This window comes from Nematolebias whitei, chromosome 8, assembly GCF_014905685.2.
Source record: "Nematolebias whitei isolate Nwh7 chromosome 8, NemWhi1, whole genome shotgun sequence".
NCBI classification, from domain to species: Eukaryota; Metazoa; Chordata; class Actinopteri; order Cyprinodontiformes; family Rivulidae; genus Nematolebias; species Nematolebias whitei.
The window spans coordinates 20,531,903-20,550,164 of NC_056505.1; the positions used below are offsets into that span (position 1 = coordinate 20,531,903).

Here is an 18,262-nt window from a genome sequence, read left to right on the forward strand (position 1 = left end):
TTATGCTTGCAAATCTGAAATGTTCTGCATCATCCAAATAACTAAATTTACATCATAGATCCATTTCTCGTCTTTCTTGTTCTGCATGAACCCGATACACGTTATATTTTAGGAACTTTACATCAGCACTCTTTGTTCCTACATTTAGTGACTTTGTAGGAACACTGAGAACTAAAGTTTGGGGACATCAGACAGAATGAAGTTGTTCTTTCTGTGCGGATGCTGCAGGTTGTTAAAGGCCTTGAATAGTTTGGGTGTAGAGAGGCAGAGGAGCGGAAAACCATGGTGTGGGTTTCAGGTGACCAGTACGGCACAGATTTGTCCTGGGGCGGACAGAAAGCTGCGAGGCTGTGCGTCCCCGTTGAATGTTCTGGAAAACTCCCTGACCTTGAGGAGTGTTGTGTTACACCTCCCAGTAACCTCCTTGGTTTGTCCCAGAACAGAGACTCCTTTGAGGGAAGCTACAGACTTTTTATAAAGTTGGGGGTGGGGGGGAGCAGTTATCTGAAAATCTTTGACAGAATTATGATAAGAAAAAACAACTATTCATTTTTCAAGAACTTGTGGTTTAGATTTATGGGAAAAAATTGCTCAACCAATACCAGATTTTTAACCTCTGCATTCTTTGAGCCTGCTCGCTCTGATTCTGTCACCTTAGATTATCCAGATTTATTTTAATAATTTCCAACGTTCCCACATTTCAGACAGCTCAGTAAAACTGCTGCGGGGTAGAGCTTTTTCCTTTTCCTTTTGCTTTTATCTCACAACTTCAGCTAATTTACCAAAGAAGATGCCCTACTGTAAACTTAATTATGTTAATTGTTTCTGAATGGTTAAACAGAAATTAATTTGCAATATTTCCTAATGCTTTTAGTCACATGTTTTGGCTTTCCTTGCCTATGTCTTTTTTTATTATTTCAGTTTGAAATACCAAGATTATAATTAAATAATTTGTTTGATTTTCCACTGATAATTCTGAATAAAGCTAAGCTTATCAGGAACTTTTGGATCATTACATAACGTGTTTGGGTTATGTATCTGCTACTTGCAAATGATTCATATTATTTTGGAGTGCTTATTTATTTTTTCTTGTGTGTGTGTTTTTACTGCAGATGGTGAGTCACACCCTTTTTTGCCAGGATGTCTTGGTGACTATCCAGCCTCACAAAGCCAAAGGATCTCAGCTCAGCTGGTAAATAGCCCTCTTCCTTCGGCACAGCGTGGGAGAAAGTGCCACTGCAGCGCTGTTGTAGCATCGCAGTACAGGCTGATAACTGGAGTGAGGCGGCATTGAGCGATCATCTTTCACTTTGAGCCACTCACCTTTCATGCCATGGCCCTGTAGCTGGTTGTGGGTGTTAGACTGTTGGTGGGAACACACACAGACCCTCACGAGGACTCAGTCTGCAGGGTGCACCCATGCAGAGCACCACACTTATGCCACTGAAGATCCATACGTGAGACAGGAGTCATGTGATCGCTGGGATGACCTTCATACAAGATTAAGACACTCTGACTGACGCTTTTTTCACCCCCCCCCCCCCCCCCCCCCAGTGGGGCTGTGAGGTGGGAGCAGACAGAAAGCTGGTATTGATTCTTGCTTTATGAGTTTTTCTCACTGTGAGGGAGTGTCAAAGAGGCAGAGGGAGCCAGCATGGCCAAGCCTCTCCTGAGGATACAGCGCTATTTCTGCAGGAAACCTGTCAGATTCTTCTCCCTCATCCTCCTCTACTTGACTGCTGGGAGCCTCGTCTTCCTGCACGCTGGCTTCGTCAGGGACCGAGGTTCTGGGGCCCGAGGGAGCCGGGTCTCTGTCGTAGCTTCAGAGTCGGGCAACCGAGCCGCATCATCAGACACCCGAGGGCTCGGCATCATGAGCAGAGTGTTTAAGGAGACTCACAGGTCTGGTCGGAAACCTGGACCTCGGTGGATGAGAAAGAGCGGGCACGAGAGCCACGGCACTGAGCGCAGGGGGGGAGACTATACCAGCAACTGGAACCGTGCACTCAAAGGTCGCAATGCCAAAGAGATGGACGATGGACGAGGTGAGGTGAACACAGCTATCTTTTTTTTTTATCCTCATATCGATACATTAATGTTAAATAAAAACACAAACTCATGCAAATCAGCAGATGTGAGATTCGGTGGCTTTAAACGGGCAAATACACTGTTGGTGTTTCATAGCTAATCTGTTTATTGGGTAAAAAACATTACCAGAAAATTAAGTATAAGACGAATATCAACAATATTCAGTTACTGTATGAATAAAATACTTGTTATTGCAGTACAAGCTAATTCATAACATACTGGAAAGCAATTCATGGTATTGTGAAATAGTTGATATAAATCTCTGCTGCATCCTAATGGCTCAAGAGTCCAAGCTGTATTTGGTCTCTGGGGAGACCTCCTCAGAGTGCACAGAGATGGAGAGTTAAGTCCTCTGTCGTCTCTTTGTGTTAATTGTTCAAGGAGCTCACCCTCTGTGCTCATCTGAAGCTTTGCTCTGCACTGCCCAGCACATGCTCAGCCAAACAATGGCAGATTATATTATGACAACATCTAAATGACTACATGGCTGCAGGATTTAGGGTTTTATCTCTTATTGTAATAGTCTGCGCAGCCATAATCCATCTGAAAAGGTTTACATGTAAACTCCTGGGCTGCACGTCTTTTCTAAAAGCTGCAGTGTGGGGCTGCCAGTTCACAGCTGACATTCTGAACTTGAATGGCACAAATATCCTGCTTACTTCCTGCTTTCCAAATAAACTGCTGTGAAATGAGCTGAACTGAACATATCTCTGGCTCAGTTATTTTTCCTTAAAGCGCTTTTCACAGCGTTCAGAAAAACACAGCTCTGTGCCCAAGTGCCCGTTTAGTTACTTTCGCTTTATTTTATGCAGCTTCTTTCCACTGCAAAACATTTTAGGGGGACATATTTCACACCTTTAAATGCCAGTTACCTGAATATAAAACCATTTGATGGGCAAGAGCAAACATCTGGTTTGAATACTGCTGGACTGGTCGGGATGTCATGACTTTGCTGGAAGTTTCTATTTTAAAATGGTACCAGAATACCAAGGATAGAGAGTTAGTTATTTCTGCACAGACATGTGATGAATGCTGCTCAGAAACATGACAAGTAGGCTTGAGTTTGTTCTGCACAGACAAAATGAGATTGGCTGCCTAATTTTTGACTTTGGGAAACATTTGTGAGTGGGACAAAAGTTAAGCAACAAAAAAATGAATAACTTTTTTTTCTTTTACAAGATTGAACAAGAACAACGATTTAAAACGTCTTCAGAGCTGAATCTTTCTATGTTTCTAATGCACATTAAAGCATTGGGTTGGGTGAAGATCTCAGTCTGGCTCAGTTTTCCTCCTCTCGCACATTTCCCTTTTCTGTAACACTAACCTCTTGGGACAGGAGCTGAATGTGATGATGGAGTAATTAATAGCTTCAAAGCATTTGTTTTCCCTCATGCATCCAGCAGCACTCATTACTCTGTAGCCTAAAACGTCTCCAGAACCCTCTCATGTTTGGTTTAAAGGGTATTTTTTTCTCCTCTCAGTCTGAACAGCATCTCTTTCTCTCTGCGTGCGTGTGTGTGTCTGGTTCTGACTGTACATTAAAGGGAACAGTGCAGTGGAAGAGGCTCCAGCACACTTTTATGCAGCTTGGTGCAATAGCGCAGAGTGCTGCATACTTTACTGATGAGAACAAACACGTAAAACACTAACATGACTCAGCAGGGTTCACTCAGGTGCATCTACACCCCATAACTCGTGTTATTCTGAACACACAGAACATTTTAATCATCATTCTGTCATATAGTAGATTATCTTCTGAGGAAGAGGCACAGTTTTTAAAGGTACACAGTTTTTAATTCTTCTATTTTTCTTTTAAGGACTGTGATGTAGTGGCACAGACAAGTGGTTTTTGTTGGAAACTTCATTGACCGGTTAATTGAAAAGCTAGAGAGCAGCATTTTATTAAAGCGAAGAAGACGTTGAAGGATCGCTGAATCCTTCTGCAGAGGTTTTGCTAAAACCCAGCCCCATCCCCTCACACACTTTCTGAAAAATGCAATGAGATGACTGCTACTACAGTTACACGCCACTAGAAGGGGATATGTGTCTTCATAAATAAATAAAGATCCTGCCCCACTTCTGACTCCACATGTTACTACTCTGCAGCCTTGTGAAGAAAATGGTTCCAAGTGAATTTTCACTTTTTAATCTTTCCTTCAAGAATTTCTGCAGGTTCGTTTTGGATCTGACTCCTGCATTTGAAGCGTTTGTGTTAAATGTGTAGGTTTTTCTCTGTGAAGGTTACTTATTTGTGATTCTCTTTTTCAGCAAAGTATTTTGGCTGCTATGTTGATGACACTCAGAAGCGAGCACTGAGAGGAGTTTCCTTTTTTGACTACAAAAAAATGACCGTATTCCGTTGCCAGGACAACTGTGCAGAAAGGTATGACACATGCAAAGAACAAAAGTCTCATTCGTTATTCATCCCTCTTATTTTTACCCAATTCATGTTTGAGAAATAATGGGCAATATTATCCCTTTGAATATAAATGTACTTCTTTGACATCTAAAGAGCACATCATAGCAAAAACAAGGCGATGAGGAACTCAACCACAAACAGTCTTATGTCTTACACTTTTTGCCCCGCTCCCCTCAGGCAGGAGGTTGAGGAGCATTAAGCGCAGAACCACTAGACTGAGGAACAGCTTCTACCCTGTGAGCTGTTAGACTCATGAATCTCTAACCAAAACAATCACTGTTATGCCACTTTCATTGATGATATGTGACTTATCTGTGCTGCTGATTATCCATGCTGCTGATCTCATGCTGCTGATGATCCCATGCTGCTGATTATACATGCTGCTGATCACATGCTGCTGATTATTTTATGCTGCTGATTATCCACGCAGATGATCTTGTGCTGCTACTGATTGTCCATGCTGCTGATCTCATGCTGCTGATTATTCATGCTGCTGATTATCCATGCTGCTGATCTCATGCAGCTGATTATTTTATGCTGCTGATTATCCATGCTGCTGATATACATGCTGCTGATTATCTCATGCTGCTGATTATCTTATGCTGCTGTATTCATTCATACCCATCTGCTCACCACAGACTCATGTTCGGGCTGCTGTCATTACTCCATATTGTTTTACATTATTAGTGTTTAGCGTAAATCTTAGATCTTTTAGCGTACCGGCTGGCATTTGTTTTAGTGTTTATCTTGGTGTATATCTTAGATCCTTATACTGTTTCTTTTATACTGTATATTTTGCTATTTTTGATTGTAACTGGGACCTTGTGTAAATAATTTTGTTCCATCTCATGTACCAAATGTGATGGTCATGACAATAAAGTTTAGTTAAACTTGAATTTATTACAGTTTTAATACAGAACCTCAAGAGTTTACAACAATCTCACAAAAATGATGTTAGATCTTAGAAGGATGCATCTGTTGATTAATATTTTGTTAAAAAATAAATAATAATGAAAATTTTGTCACAAAAAGCTTCAGAAAAAACTTCTTAAAGAACCACAAAATGAGACTGATAAGTTACAGTGTCTGTTGTAAAACTGTGAGCTCCAAGATGATGAAGAGCATGACTGTCAAATAAAATGCAATCATATTTTTGTTTCTGTTTTTTTTTAACTCATTTTATAATTATTTATTTATTATTATTATTTTATTTGTTTACACTCATCTATTTATTTTTTTTATTTATTTTTTTATTATTTTATCTGTTAACCTTAGTCTTGTCATTAAACATCTTGCTGAGGTCTTGAACCTGCCTCCTCAGTTCCTGCATTTGGGTCCTTCATACAAACCTTGTAATCTGTTCAGCTGAAGAAAATCTGAGTGCTGAGCCACACCGAGATGTTTTTAACACCTGCCCATCTCGTGCGGGATTTTCAAATGACTGAATTGACTAGAATGATGAAGAGATTTTCATCATGTGTATTATATTCTGTAAGGAGCTATCTAATCAAAATAAACAGCATTAGCTCCGATAGTACCATTGATTTTGACCTAACGTGACCTTATTTGGCATTCTGAAGTAGATGAACTCAGCATATTTAGAAGAGGACAAAACACTGATTTGGATGAAGTGGTGATGCGTTCATGTTTCACTTCCTCTTTATGGCATCAGCAGACCCAGGTTGATAACCTTGAGCTGTGAAGCAACATAAAATGATGTGACACTCCAAAGTTCTTACTTTAATTTAATAAAATATTACCATCTAAATGGTCAGGTTAACCCGTTATCTTAGTCACCTGACCTCTAGTTGAGCATGCAATCTAGTAGATACTGTGTGCAAAACACATAGGGCATAATATTGTGTTGCCAGTGCTTCATTTAGAGGGCATTTCTTAACAATATTAAAGTAAATTCAATTTATATAGAGTATATTATGAGACCCCAGTACACTTTATACAAAGGGCATGCTTAATCAGATTGTCTGATCAATTTATATTATAGTCATTTTCTGAAAAGCAGAAATGTATACTAAATGTTTGAAAGCATTTCTCTCCTCTGTGCATTGTTTTGCTGTTCCCTTCCCACCCTGCCTCCCACTGCTACACCGTCTTCTTCTCACCTCCTTTTCTCCTCTCTGTGGAATACACGGGGACGGCTCTATCAAATGCATTAAATTACACCCATCACTGATTCACAGAGCTGAGAACAGGAGCAAGGAAAGATGCTTGTTTTCAGCTCCCTCTCGCCTTTCGGTTCTTGCCCCCCTCAGCCCGCCTGTCTCCTCTGTCAGAGCAGCAGGTTAATAAAAACAGACAAACAAATGAGAGGCCACACACAGCAGCCAAAAGAGGGGTGGGTCTGACTGGCAGCCCAGGGGATTTGTCCTGTGTGTGCGCTATGTTAAACGTCTAATTGCATTGGAGAGATGTCTCTTGGGAGTCAGTACCTTTATAAAGAAAGGAAAGATGTGATTCACTCTTATGTACGCCACTCGAAGATCACTGGCTTTGTCGTTGAAGTCTGCAGAATAAATAACTCATCTTCAGACACCAACGAAAGATGTTTGAATGATCTTGTGTGTGTTTTCATCTTTACCTCAGCATCCCTGTTGCACAATTAGTTTGTTTTTATTGATTCCAGCTCACCAAGCAGTGCAGAAGATTACATTGTATTGGCCTGGGAAGGATTTGACAGCACGATGAAGTCTCAGAAAAATCAACTAATCTTGTCTTCTTGTACATACAGCTTACTTTTTTATTTTTATTTTTTATTTCTCTGTGTCCAGAGGCTACATGTATGCAGGTCTTGAGTTCGGAGCAGAATGCTACTGTGGCCACAAGATTCAGGCGCCCAACACCTCGGAGAGCGAATGCAACTTTGAGTGTAAGGGAGAGAAAAGCAACATGTGTGGAGGAGCCAACAGACTGTCCATCTATAGGCTGGAGCTGAGCCAGGAGTCTGCACGCCGCTGTGAGTCTCTGCTTCATGCAAGTCCTGAGCTTCCTCATGCGATGCTGTCTAAAAAGACTAAAGGAGACTATGAAGGATCACGTACTGTAACTCTGTTGTGAGAAGAATTAGACCTGAGAATTACAGGCTGCAAAAAAAACATCCTTGGTTTCTTTGAGGTAAAAGACTTGGGGATTATTGCTACAGTTGGGAGCATGGCTGTGCTCTTATTTTCATAATTCCCGTAAGAACTGTTCTACCTACATGTAGCCAGCCGTGGTCTGACTTCTAAACACTTCACTGCCTGCAGGAAAAGCTGCGAAGTAGCAGAAAAGGGCTGATCATCCGCTGTAAAAGACCAATAATTTTAAAGTATGGCATGTGTGTGTTAATAGTATAGAATAATAAGCCTTAATCATTGTTCAATTTTCATCAAAATTAGCTAAACTTCTTAAGGTACTGAAGCATTAGACATTAATAAATACATGCACAACAGCACACTTCAACAAATGCACCAAATATGAACAAAATACAGTTCAAAATGTCACAAAAATAATTAAATGTTAAATGTAAATGTTTGAATATATATATATATATATATATATATGTATATAAACAAATAATGAGAGAAACAGCAACAAAGTCACTGACTGCACACAACAGTTAAGTATGGGTCAGAGTAATACTCAGCATTACATCACATACTGAAAGTACAGTATGTTGCGAGGTGGTATAAAATTTACATTTTGACTTTAGGTCAGTATTAAGTAAGATATTCCTCTTTAAAAAGTCCCTTCAGAAAGCTGAAGTAAACTTTGCACCTTCTCCTTCCTCCCTTTACCCTTCCCTTTTCTCATCTGTCTTCCATTTTCATGAATACACTATATAGTTTTAATATTTTTTTTTTACTACCCACAGTAAACCTACAGCTCCTCTCTCCCAGTTCCCTGCTGGTGTTTTGTTTTGTTTATTATGCGTTCAGTTTCTGCTTTTCCCCCCTCCGTTTGCCTATTTAAGTGCTGTGTAAGCTTTTCATGTTGGCGTCTTCACCTCTAGCCCTGATGTCCGTCATGTGAGCTCCGTTCCGAGCATCAAAGAGGAAGCGCAGTAAATGTGTTGCTGCAGCTCATTGGGGCTTTGCTCCTTAGAAATATCGTGTTCACACGTATATGTTTCAACGGTGATTAGAACATTTAGTTGAGTTTTTTCCTTCTCAAGGAATTGCTTGTTTAAAAAATCTAAAATGAAACATTTCATCCACATTTGCAGCAGCACCTGAGCAGAAAATGATGCAATTAATTTATTTCAAGGAAATAAAATTTGACATAAAATGGAAAATAATTGATAGATACATTTTCTGCTAATTATTTTTTAGTCTTGTTTGTAACACCTTATAGTTATTTTTTAGTAAATAATTAAAAAAAAACTGTAATTAATATTGTGAACTGATTAAAGCTCGTTAGCTTTGTCTGTATATTTGTAAATCATGTTCACTGCTCTTATCAGTCACAATGAAAGCCATAAGATTGGAGCGACTCATTTCCTTCAAGCTTTCACAAACTGACTGCAACCAGAAATAAATAAAAGACTTGAGTCTTTGCACATCTCCACTTCCTCCTCACTTCACGCCTATATCTGACCCCTTAAAAATAAATAAATAATGTGAAAAAAATAGAGCTTTGATACTTTGAAAGAAACATTGCCGGTAAAGAATCCAGTTTATCTTATCAATTTCTCAATAAAGCTCAAAATATAAATCAAGGTATTGAAAGCAAATCATTAACTTTGATTTTAACATCTGTCTAAAGATGTAAAATTTACTGAATATTATTGTAATCAATAGCAAAACTTGAAGTAAAATAAAAGAACCACTCGTCTTGTTTAGTGATGGTCCATCATCAGTGCTCAGTAGGAGGACCAGCAGTTAAAGGTCATCATCACGCAGCGAGGATGTAAACGCTGTTTAGTGGTTCTGTCTGCTGGCAGGTCAGGGCCTCGGCAGACCGGCAGAGAGTCCCAACGGGATCTCATCATCAGGGGTCAGCGGCTGGGAGCTGTTATGATGGAAGCTGTGTTCAGTCGCCTAAAAAAAACCCCCACAGTGTTGTGTTTTTCTGTTGGTGAGTAACATTCTGGTTTGTTTTCTCTTTCAGATGGCAATGCCATTTTCAAAGGGTGTTTCCACCGGCCGGACAATGTCACCGCAGCGCTCCCCTTCAGCGCTGTCATCCAGAACATGTCTGTGGACAAGTGTGTGGACATGTGCACGGAGAGGGTGAGCAGGCAGCGCGTGTTGATGGACTGTGCACGACGTGGCTCTGTACACTCACTGTACAACGGTTGTTTTGTCTCAGGAGAAGTCGCTGGCAGTTCTGGCTGGAGACCGGTGTCACTGCGGCTTCCCAACGTCTCTCTTCTCCCTTCACGAGCTGGAGGACGAGGACATGTGTCTCCACCGATGCTCAGGGGAAGAGTTTGAGAACTGTGGAAATGACAAGTTCTTTGTGGTGTACCAGACACAGGTTCAAGGTAACATTTAGTGTGTGTTGACTGCACAGTCACTGCAGTTTGTAGACGACACACACAAGAAAAGAGGCGTGTGGGGAAATAAAATGTGTTAGCCACTTCCTGTGTGCAGTTTTGACATGAAACATTTATTCGGGCACGCAAGCTCTGTGCTGCAGCCTCAAATAAATTAACCAAACTGCATTAAAGGTTTGACTATATTTGATTTAAAATAAGAAGTGTTTGTGTAACAGACCACGCTAAGAACTAAAGATAACTCTTGACAAGACTGACCTCTTACCACATAACAAAGATTTAACAAGTGTTTGTCTTAAAGTTCACAAATACCTGACTGAGTACCATTAACGCAAATGTTTTTTTTTTAATCACCCAATACAGAAATGCAAGTGTTTAGTTGATGATTCAATTATTAAGAAAACAAGTGAGCTTATTCTGGTCCTCAAACATTAATTATTTTAGGTTCTTGTTCTATAACCGCACACATTAAGCATCCTCTCTGTACGTTCTATACGTCCAAAAATCTTACAAACTGTTTAAACCTACAGGTTCGAAAACAGAGAAGCCTGGTTTAAAAGCAGCATAAACTAACAGGTTTTGTTCAAACCAAAATCAAAACCAAACCAAAAAGCTCACAAGTTAGTAAAGAAAATGAATGCTTGTTGTAACCTTTTAAATTTAAAACTGAATGAAGCCAGAGCTAAAAGTTCACTGTTTGTATAATTTCATGGTGTGAACTTTGCTCAAGCATTGAGTCATTTATTAAGCATTAAGTTGTATTTTAAAGTTGTAGTAAATAAGAATTTGATTTACTCATAACTGTAATTTGTTAGCTTTTTGCTGAACACTTTAATATTATTGCAGTTTCTTAGTTATAAAACAAATAAAATTGGATCATCGATTTTTGAACTGAATCAAGAAGAAATCTTCTTCCAAAACATTTTATTTTCTGTTTATTTTCAAGCCAGAAGTATAAAAAGAGCATTCTGACTACCTGTTTAGTTTTAACACCTGCTTCAACTTAAAATGGATTAATGAAGAGCTTTTTTTTTTTTTTAATTGTCATCAAGCATACGGTAACTTTGCTAATAATACCCACTTCAACAGAAAAACATCAAGCTATGTCCGTTTCTTTTACTTTTGTGAATATCACTTCCTCCAGTTTTCTAAGTTTCATAATTAAACCTTTGTCAGTTTTACAAAACTGTTTATGAACAGGAAGTTAGTAACTTTCAGAATCTATTTGATGCAGGTTTTCTTAAAAGCAACATGATTTTTGTAAAGCCATTGAAAGCCAATGTCATGCATGAGTGTTTCTGTAAAACAAATGGATGATTCACCTTATTGTTCTGTTTGTGGCGATAGATAACCGCTGCATGGACCGACACTTCCTTCCCACTCGTGCGAAGCAGCTGGTGGCTCTCGCCAGTTTCCCCGGAGCTGGTAACACATGGGCTCGCCACCTCATCGAGCTCGCCACCGGCTTCTACACAGGCAGCTTCTACTTTGATGGCTCGCTTTACAACAAAGGTGAACTTCAACAAACTTATGACATGATCAGTCATTCAGAGTCTCGTATCAATAGATCAAATACATAAACTGTGCATTGTTGTTGTAGGCTTTAAAGGGGAACGTGACCACTGGAGGAGTGGGAGGACAGTCTGCATTAAAACGCATGAGAGTGGCAGGAAAGAGATCGAAGCCTTTGACTTGAGCATCCTCATGATCCGAAACCCATACAAAGCCCTCATGGCAGAATTTAACAGAAAATATGGAGGGCACATAGGATTTGCTTCACAGGCTCACTGGAAAGGGAAAGGTAAGTTCCTGATATTTTGTGTAATGACAATGAATGAATGAATGGATAAGCAGAAACAACAGAAATGTACACCATGACTTTAAAACATACCCACTTTGCTTAAAAATATAAATCGAATCTAACAAAATAGCAACAAACTCAGTCAAAACACTTCATGCAGGGTGATGGAGTTTGGTGAGGAAATTATTGAAATATGGTTTGAGGCCTAACCAACGTGGCTGATTCCAACATTTTTTTGATGCGTCCATTCAAAACCATTTGTGCACCATTATACATTTATCAGCTGCTTTTAGAGAAATGAAACAATGAACCATCCAGCCACTTCCTTAGTCACGCAGATGAATGTAATCATGGTCACCTATCTTGTGACTTTATCTCACATTTAATATGTGTACTTTGTGCATATGTGTGTAGAAAATGTTCAGTCATTTTTAACATAATTTTGTACCCTGAAAGTTAGAAAATGTTGGGGTATGAGATGACGAGTAAGAGAAAATACACACTTGCATCTTAATTGGTGACCTTAGCCAACAGTTATTAGACCAGGCAGCCATCTTAGCCCTCTCATCAGTCTTATGATAATCTAAAGCAGGGGTGTCAAACTCACTTACAATAGGGGGCCAAAATTTAAACCTTTTTCAAACTAAGGGCCAATTTCAGAAATTACATTAACTAAATCAGATACCCAGCATCTTTTCTTGGTCACAGGTTCCTCAACAAGAGTTTGATTGGTCTCATTTGATGTTCTCTGTTGTGCTTTCAACATCATAATCAAACATTACTGAAATAAATGCAATAGATAGAAGTATTTTACATTTCACATATCATCTTGGGGGCCAGATAAGATGTCAACAAGGGCCACATTTGGCCCCCAGGCCTAGAGTTTGACACATACGATCTAAAGGCTCTAGCACAAAACACTTTAAACTGGGACTTGGATGCCTTCTGGCCACCTTGGTGGGATTTTTGAATGGACTGAGGTGATGAGAGGGGTCAAAGCCAACCCACCACAGATGCACATTTGTGCCACAAAGCAAGGTAGTAGCAGAGCCAAAACGGTCTGAAAAGGCACGTTGGCTTTGTGGCTTAATGTGAAGAAGTGATGACAGCTGGTCTGTGTGACCACCCAGTTACAGGATTAAACACCAAACAGATTAATTACTGAGGGAAGATTGAGAGAGAGAGAGAGAGAGAGAGTTTCTTTATTGTCATTCGCACCTCATGTGGTACATGTGGTGGAGCGAAATTATGTACGCAGGGTCCCAGTTACATCCAACAATAAAATGTATAAGAAAAACAGTAATAACATCTAAGATATGAACTAAGAAAAACATCAACTAAATATACACTAAGCACTCATAACATAAAACATTGAACATCACCACAAACATGAACATGAGTCTGTGAGCAGATGTGCACGCATGAACACATCAACATTGAAACAGATCAGCAGCAACATGAAACAGATCAGCAGCAACATGATATGGTTTTTCACAGTGATTATTCTAGTTAGAGGTTCATGAGTCTAACAGCCTCAGGGTAGAAGCTGTTCCTCAGTCTAGTGGTTCTACACTTAATGCTCCTTAACCTCCTTCCTCAGGGGAGTGGGGCAAAAAGTGTGTGTGCTGGGTGGGTGGGGTCCTTCATGATGCAGGTGGCCCTCTTCCTGCATCTGGAGGTGTAGATGTCTGTGATGATGGGGAGACTGATTCCAACATACGTTTCACGTTTCATACGATTCACCATACGTATTCACTTTTTCTGGAAACTCGTGTGTGCGAGACTTGTCCAGCTCCATCAGTGATTTATGAACAATCAGACGCAGCATGAAGACGGACTGATTTTTGTTGCCATTTCGCATGACTGTTTTGTGAAAGAGCTTGAAGGTTTATCTTTCATTTACCATACGCATGAAAGGCTAACAACGAAAAATAGAAAACCAAATGCATTTCATTACTAGGAGACGTCATTCGAACTTGGTTAGCAATTTTATGCGAATCAAAGGTTACATTTACTGTACAAATAAAAAGTTAAAAGTTAAAGATACTAAAATGTGTTTTGTATTAGAAAACTTTTCTTGGGCTCTTTTGAGCACACTGTTACCAGCTTTGCAATTTTGACATGTAGCTTTACATTTAAAGTTCAAATGAGAGGTAACAGTTAAAGATAAAAATAATGCCAATATTGTCCTTTAGAAAAACCTGTTTTTGGTCTGAACACTCATCCACAACATCATAACTTGCTAGGATCATACAAAACTTACTAAATCTGTATAACAGATAAGTTAGGCTACATAAAAAGATGTTCTGTACTTGTGAAACACTAACAATAAAATATGCATGTAATAAAATGTATGTTGGTAGAAAAATAATTATTTCCCTTTGCATTTACTGTACTCATAATATTTTGTCACCATGTGTTTTAGAATATGAAACTATAACTAAATGGACCTCCCTCATGTCCACCAGTTGTTCTTAGATGACATGTTCCTGATGAATCTCATTTGTCTAGTATATTGTAATTTTGGGCATTTCATATCCTTTTTGTGCGTTGTGCAACTATTTAAAGATGTCATGGTGGTTTAGTTAATTTCCTCACAAATCTTCTGAATATTTAAGAACTCATTTATCACAACACAGGATAAAATTCATCTTTTTTTTTAATGTACAACACATTTTGTAGTTAATCGGTTAAAATCTTCTCACTGCCTCCACCCACCTTACTGTATTCCAGTAACCATGACAACTGGTTTTGTCTTGCCCTGTATCGTCTCTGCAGCTTCCTGTGAGGTTTAATCGATTTTTCCAGAGACTGGAGAGTTGCAGACCCAGCAGTTGTGTTTCTTTTTGAGAACATCAGCACATTTGGCCTGCCATTTCCAATGTTTCCTCTTTCTGTGGGTGGGCTGGTGACGCAGTAACATCACGATTTTTGACAGCTGTCTCTTCGAATACAGAAAGAAAAGCTCATGTCTCTGTCTGTCAGTGTGGCATTATATACTGGGCCCCACATTTGATTCACTCAGCTCCACAGAGGGAGGCGGTGGGGTTCAGATGGAGTCAGGGATGCTGATGCAGACTTTTGCGACCTCATGAAGTCAACTCCATGACAAGTGTGACTTATCTGAGGGGACGAGTCATTTAACAAATAACAGGAAGTTATTTTTTCTGTTATATGTTTGAGCGAGTTACACAACAATTAATATTCTTTCAAACAGCTGTTCACAGCTACATAATAATAATCCATCAATCCATTATCTTTACCCGTTTGTTCCATTTTGGGTCACGGGGGTCGCTGGTGCCCATGTTCAGCAATCACTGTGCGAGGGGTGGGGTACACCCTGGACTGGTCGCAAGTCCATTGCAGGGCCACATAGAGACAAACGAGACAAACAACCATTCACTCTCTCACTCACACCTAGGGACAATTTAGAGTTACCAATCAGCCTAACATGCATGTTTTTGGACTGTGGGAGGAAACCGGAGTACCCGGAGAAAACCCACGCATGCATGGAGAGAACATGCAAACTCCACCCAGAGAGGCCCCTGGACCAGGGTTTGAACCAGGGACCTGCTCGCTGAGAGGCAGCAGCTCTACCAGTTGCGCCACCGTGCTGCCCCATAATAACAATAAAAAACTAAATTTAACAACCAGAATTTAATAAAATAAAATATTCAGAGGAAGAATACAGTTTAGTCTTGGCTCAGTAATTTAAGTTTAGATTTCTCTTAAATAAGTTCTGATGTGCTCAGAACTGCAGCTCATCAGTTCAATGCTAGCGTGCAAACGTTTTGGTCCTAAAACCATTTGTAAGGCTGATATGGTTTAAGACATGGGTTCTGTAATCTGTGGCTCTGGAGCCACATGTGGCTCTTTGGTTCCTCTGCAGCGGCTCTTTTAAGCTTTGACCAAAATTAACATAAAACTGAATTTTATTGGTTGTTATACAAACAAAAAAGTATTAGTTTTAGCTGTTTTCCTGTTATTTCTTTTGCAAATATGTGAATACTGGAACAGGTTGTTGCAGCTCTGGACACTTTTAATTTAGTGAACAAAGGTGTAAAATGGCTCTTTTGATTGTAAAGGTTGCAAACCCCTGGTTAAGGTCTCGTGCAGTTGCCACTGAGTTTGATTATTGCAGGCAGAAGCAGCCACAGCTTGGAAATGTCCAAGTAGTTCCTGTTCAAGTGTAGCTCAGCATTTTGTTCCCACAGTTTGGAAAATAGCAAACAGACCGCATTTCAGTTTATGTGTTTGATTTTTGATTGTCTGTAAATTATTTATCTACAATTCAGTAACACTTGTAGCAGGAGAGCATTCTGTTCTCTCATTCCTGCTGATACTTTTACTTTTTTTTAAATCAGTCCCCCAAATGAAGGAACTTCTTTAAGAGATATATGACTATGCTGTAATTATATAATTGGACACAAGTCCAAACTATCTGAGCTTGTCAAGCTCTTGATTTGAGGAAATAGCTCTCAGATTTTAAAGCTATTTTTTTCATATAAAAATGGTTGAGTTTATGTTAGTTTCCTGATATTCTGAAAAACATTTGGAGAATAACGCAAGTTGGATTGTTAAAAAAAAGACAAAAAATGGTAAATGAATAAATAAAATGTCCAACTCAGGACTTGAGCAGGGACCTTCAAGCAATTCTGCACATGAACCATTGAACAAACACGTTACATTTAGAAAACAAGTCTTATCTACAGATGAAGTTTAAAATAGATCACTTCGACTGCAATCAAAAAACCAATGTGCAAAATTTTATTTCAAATGCAGTGCATAGTACCTCTTCAGATGTTGTGTTTGAAGGTGGATTTTTGATGATTTGCACTTGTTTTGTGTCCACCACAAGAAGAACATTTCAAGGTGCAAGATTTTTATTCGTAAAGTACCAGCAAAATCAGAAGGTAAACATTACTCTGTTAAGAGAATTTTAAAAAGACATTATTTCTGGACAGGATGATAATCCTCAGAACCAAGTAGGTTTAATCTGTAGATTAATTTAATAAGAACAGTACATGTAAAACCGACAACAATTTCACAGAATTAATAGCATTTTGGTGAATAAATAAAAAGACAAAAATCCCACAAACGGGAACTGAGAATTTATAGTTAGCCATTGAGGGAATATACCAGCTGTAATGAAGAAAGTGCAACTAAATATTAACTAGTGGTTGCACAAATCAGGCCTTTTGTGATTATTGATTTGGAATCTCAGGAAGGAATCTTGGCTGAATTTGCTATTTTTAAATTAAAACCTTTGAACGTAAGGTCATTTTTCACATGCTTTACTGCTGGATAACAGAAAGTTTGACCATGCCAAAGTAATATTAAAGTTGCCTCAGTTGTTAGTTTTTGAGACGGCACTGCAAACTCAGCAGTTTGGAAACTTTAATGACGACCTCTCCGAGCAGTGACGATACGCTCGAATGCAGCACAGCTTCTGCCAGCTGCTGCTTTTATGGGCCGGCGTATATCTACTGAGTAAAAGTTAGAAAAAGAGGATTTTATTTTCCTCCAAAAGTTCTGCAGTTTGACAGGTAACCAAAGCACTTATGAAACTGTCCAGGCATTTGGAAATTACTTACTGCATCATTCTGCCACAAATTGTGACAGATGTGACGATCTAAGTGACATCAGGACTTTCTGCTATGTCCTCATTTCTTCTTCATGTTGTTCTCGCACAGACGTGTGCCGTTTTGTAAATATGAAAACTCACATGAAATAAAACTGTTTCACAAAACCAAAAGACAAATTCATCTTTCTGATCTATACTCACAATAATTGTCATATGTCTCCTGCCTGAGGGTTTAATGGAGCATTTAAAGTTTTCTGTTTTTTCATTCATTTTGCAGAGTGGCCTGAGTTTGTGAAGAACTATGCTCCTTGGTGGGCCTCACACACCTTGGACTGGCTGACTTATGGGAGGAACGTCCACGTGGTCCACTTTGAGGATCTGAAGAGGGACCTTTTTGCACGGCTCAAAGGGATGGTCCAGTTCCTGGGTTTGGAGGTTTCAGAAGATCGCCTGCTCTGCGTCGAGGGCCAGAAGGATGGAAACTTCAAGCGATCGGGGCTACGCAAGCTCGAGTATGATCCGTACACTCCTGAAATGAGAGAGGACATTAACAAACTGATCAGAACAGTAGATGCTGCTTTGAAGAAAAGGAATATGTCTGGAGTCCCTGCAGAATATATGCCAAGATGATAAATGTGATCTTCTTATTTTTGTTTCACTTCTGCTTTTAAGTGGCAATTTTGTCAACAGACTGCGTCACAAATCGTCTGAGGACAAAACATAGCTCTTTGTTTTATCTCCATTCATAAAGACTGTAGGTGTACATCTGCCTCTACCTTCCTAATTCACCCCGTTTTTGTTGGAGTTCTGTAGAATCATGCCCTCACACATGCATACGTTTCTAAAAACGCTTTCCTTTTTGTTTATTGGTTGAATGAA

The 18,262-nt window shown here is 39.4% G+C and overlaps 1 protein-coding gene across 1 annotated transcript; it reads left to right on the forward strand.

The window, feature by feature from the left end:
* Window positions 1-1,553: 1,553 nt before the first annotated feature.
* wscd2 (WSC domain containing 2) lies at window positions 1,554-18,013 on the forward strand. Its single transcript, XM_037680416.1, has 8 exons — window positions 1,554-2,045; window positions 4,357-4,471; window positions 7,294-7,478; window positions 9,611-9,732; window positions 9,812-9,986; window positions 11,346-11,510; window positions 11,599-11,799; window positions 17,661-18,013. Exons 1-8 carry the CDS (start codon window positions 1,655-1,657, stop codon window positions 18,011-18,013), a joined length of 1,707 nt encoding a protein of 568 aa, XP_037536344.1. The 5' UTR covers window positions 1,554-1,654.
* Window positions 18,014-18,262: the final 249 nt, after the last annotated feature.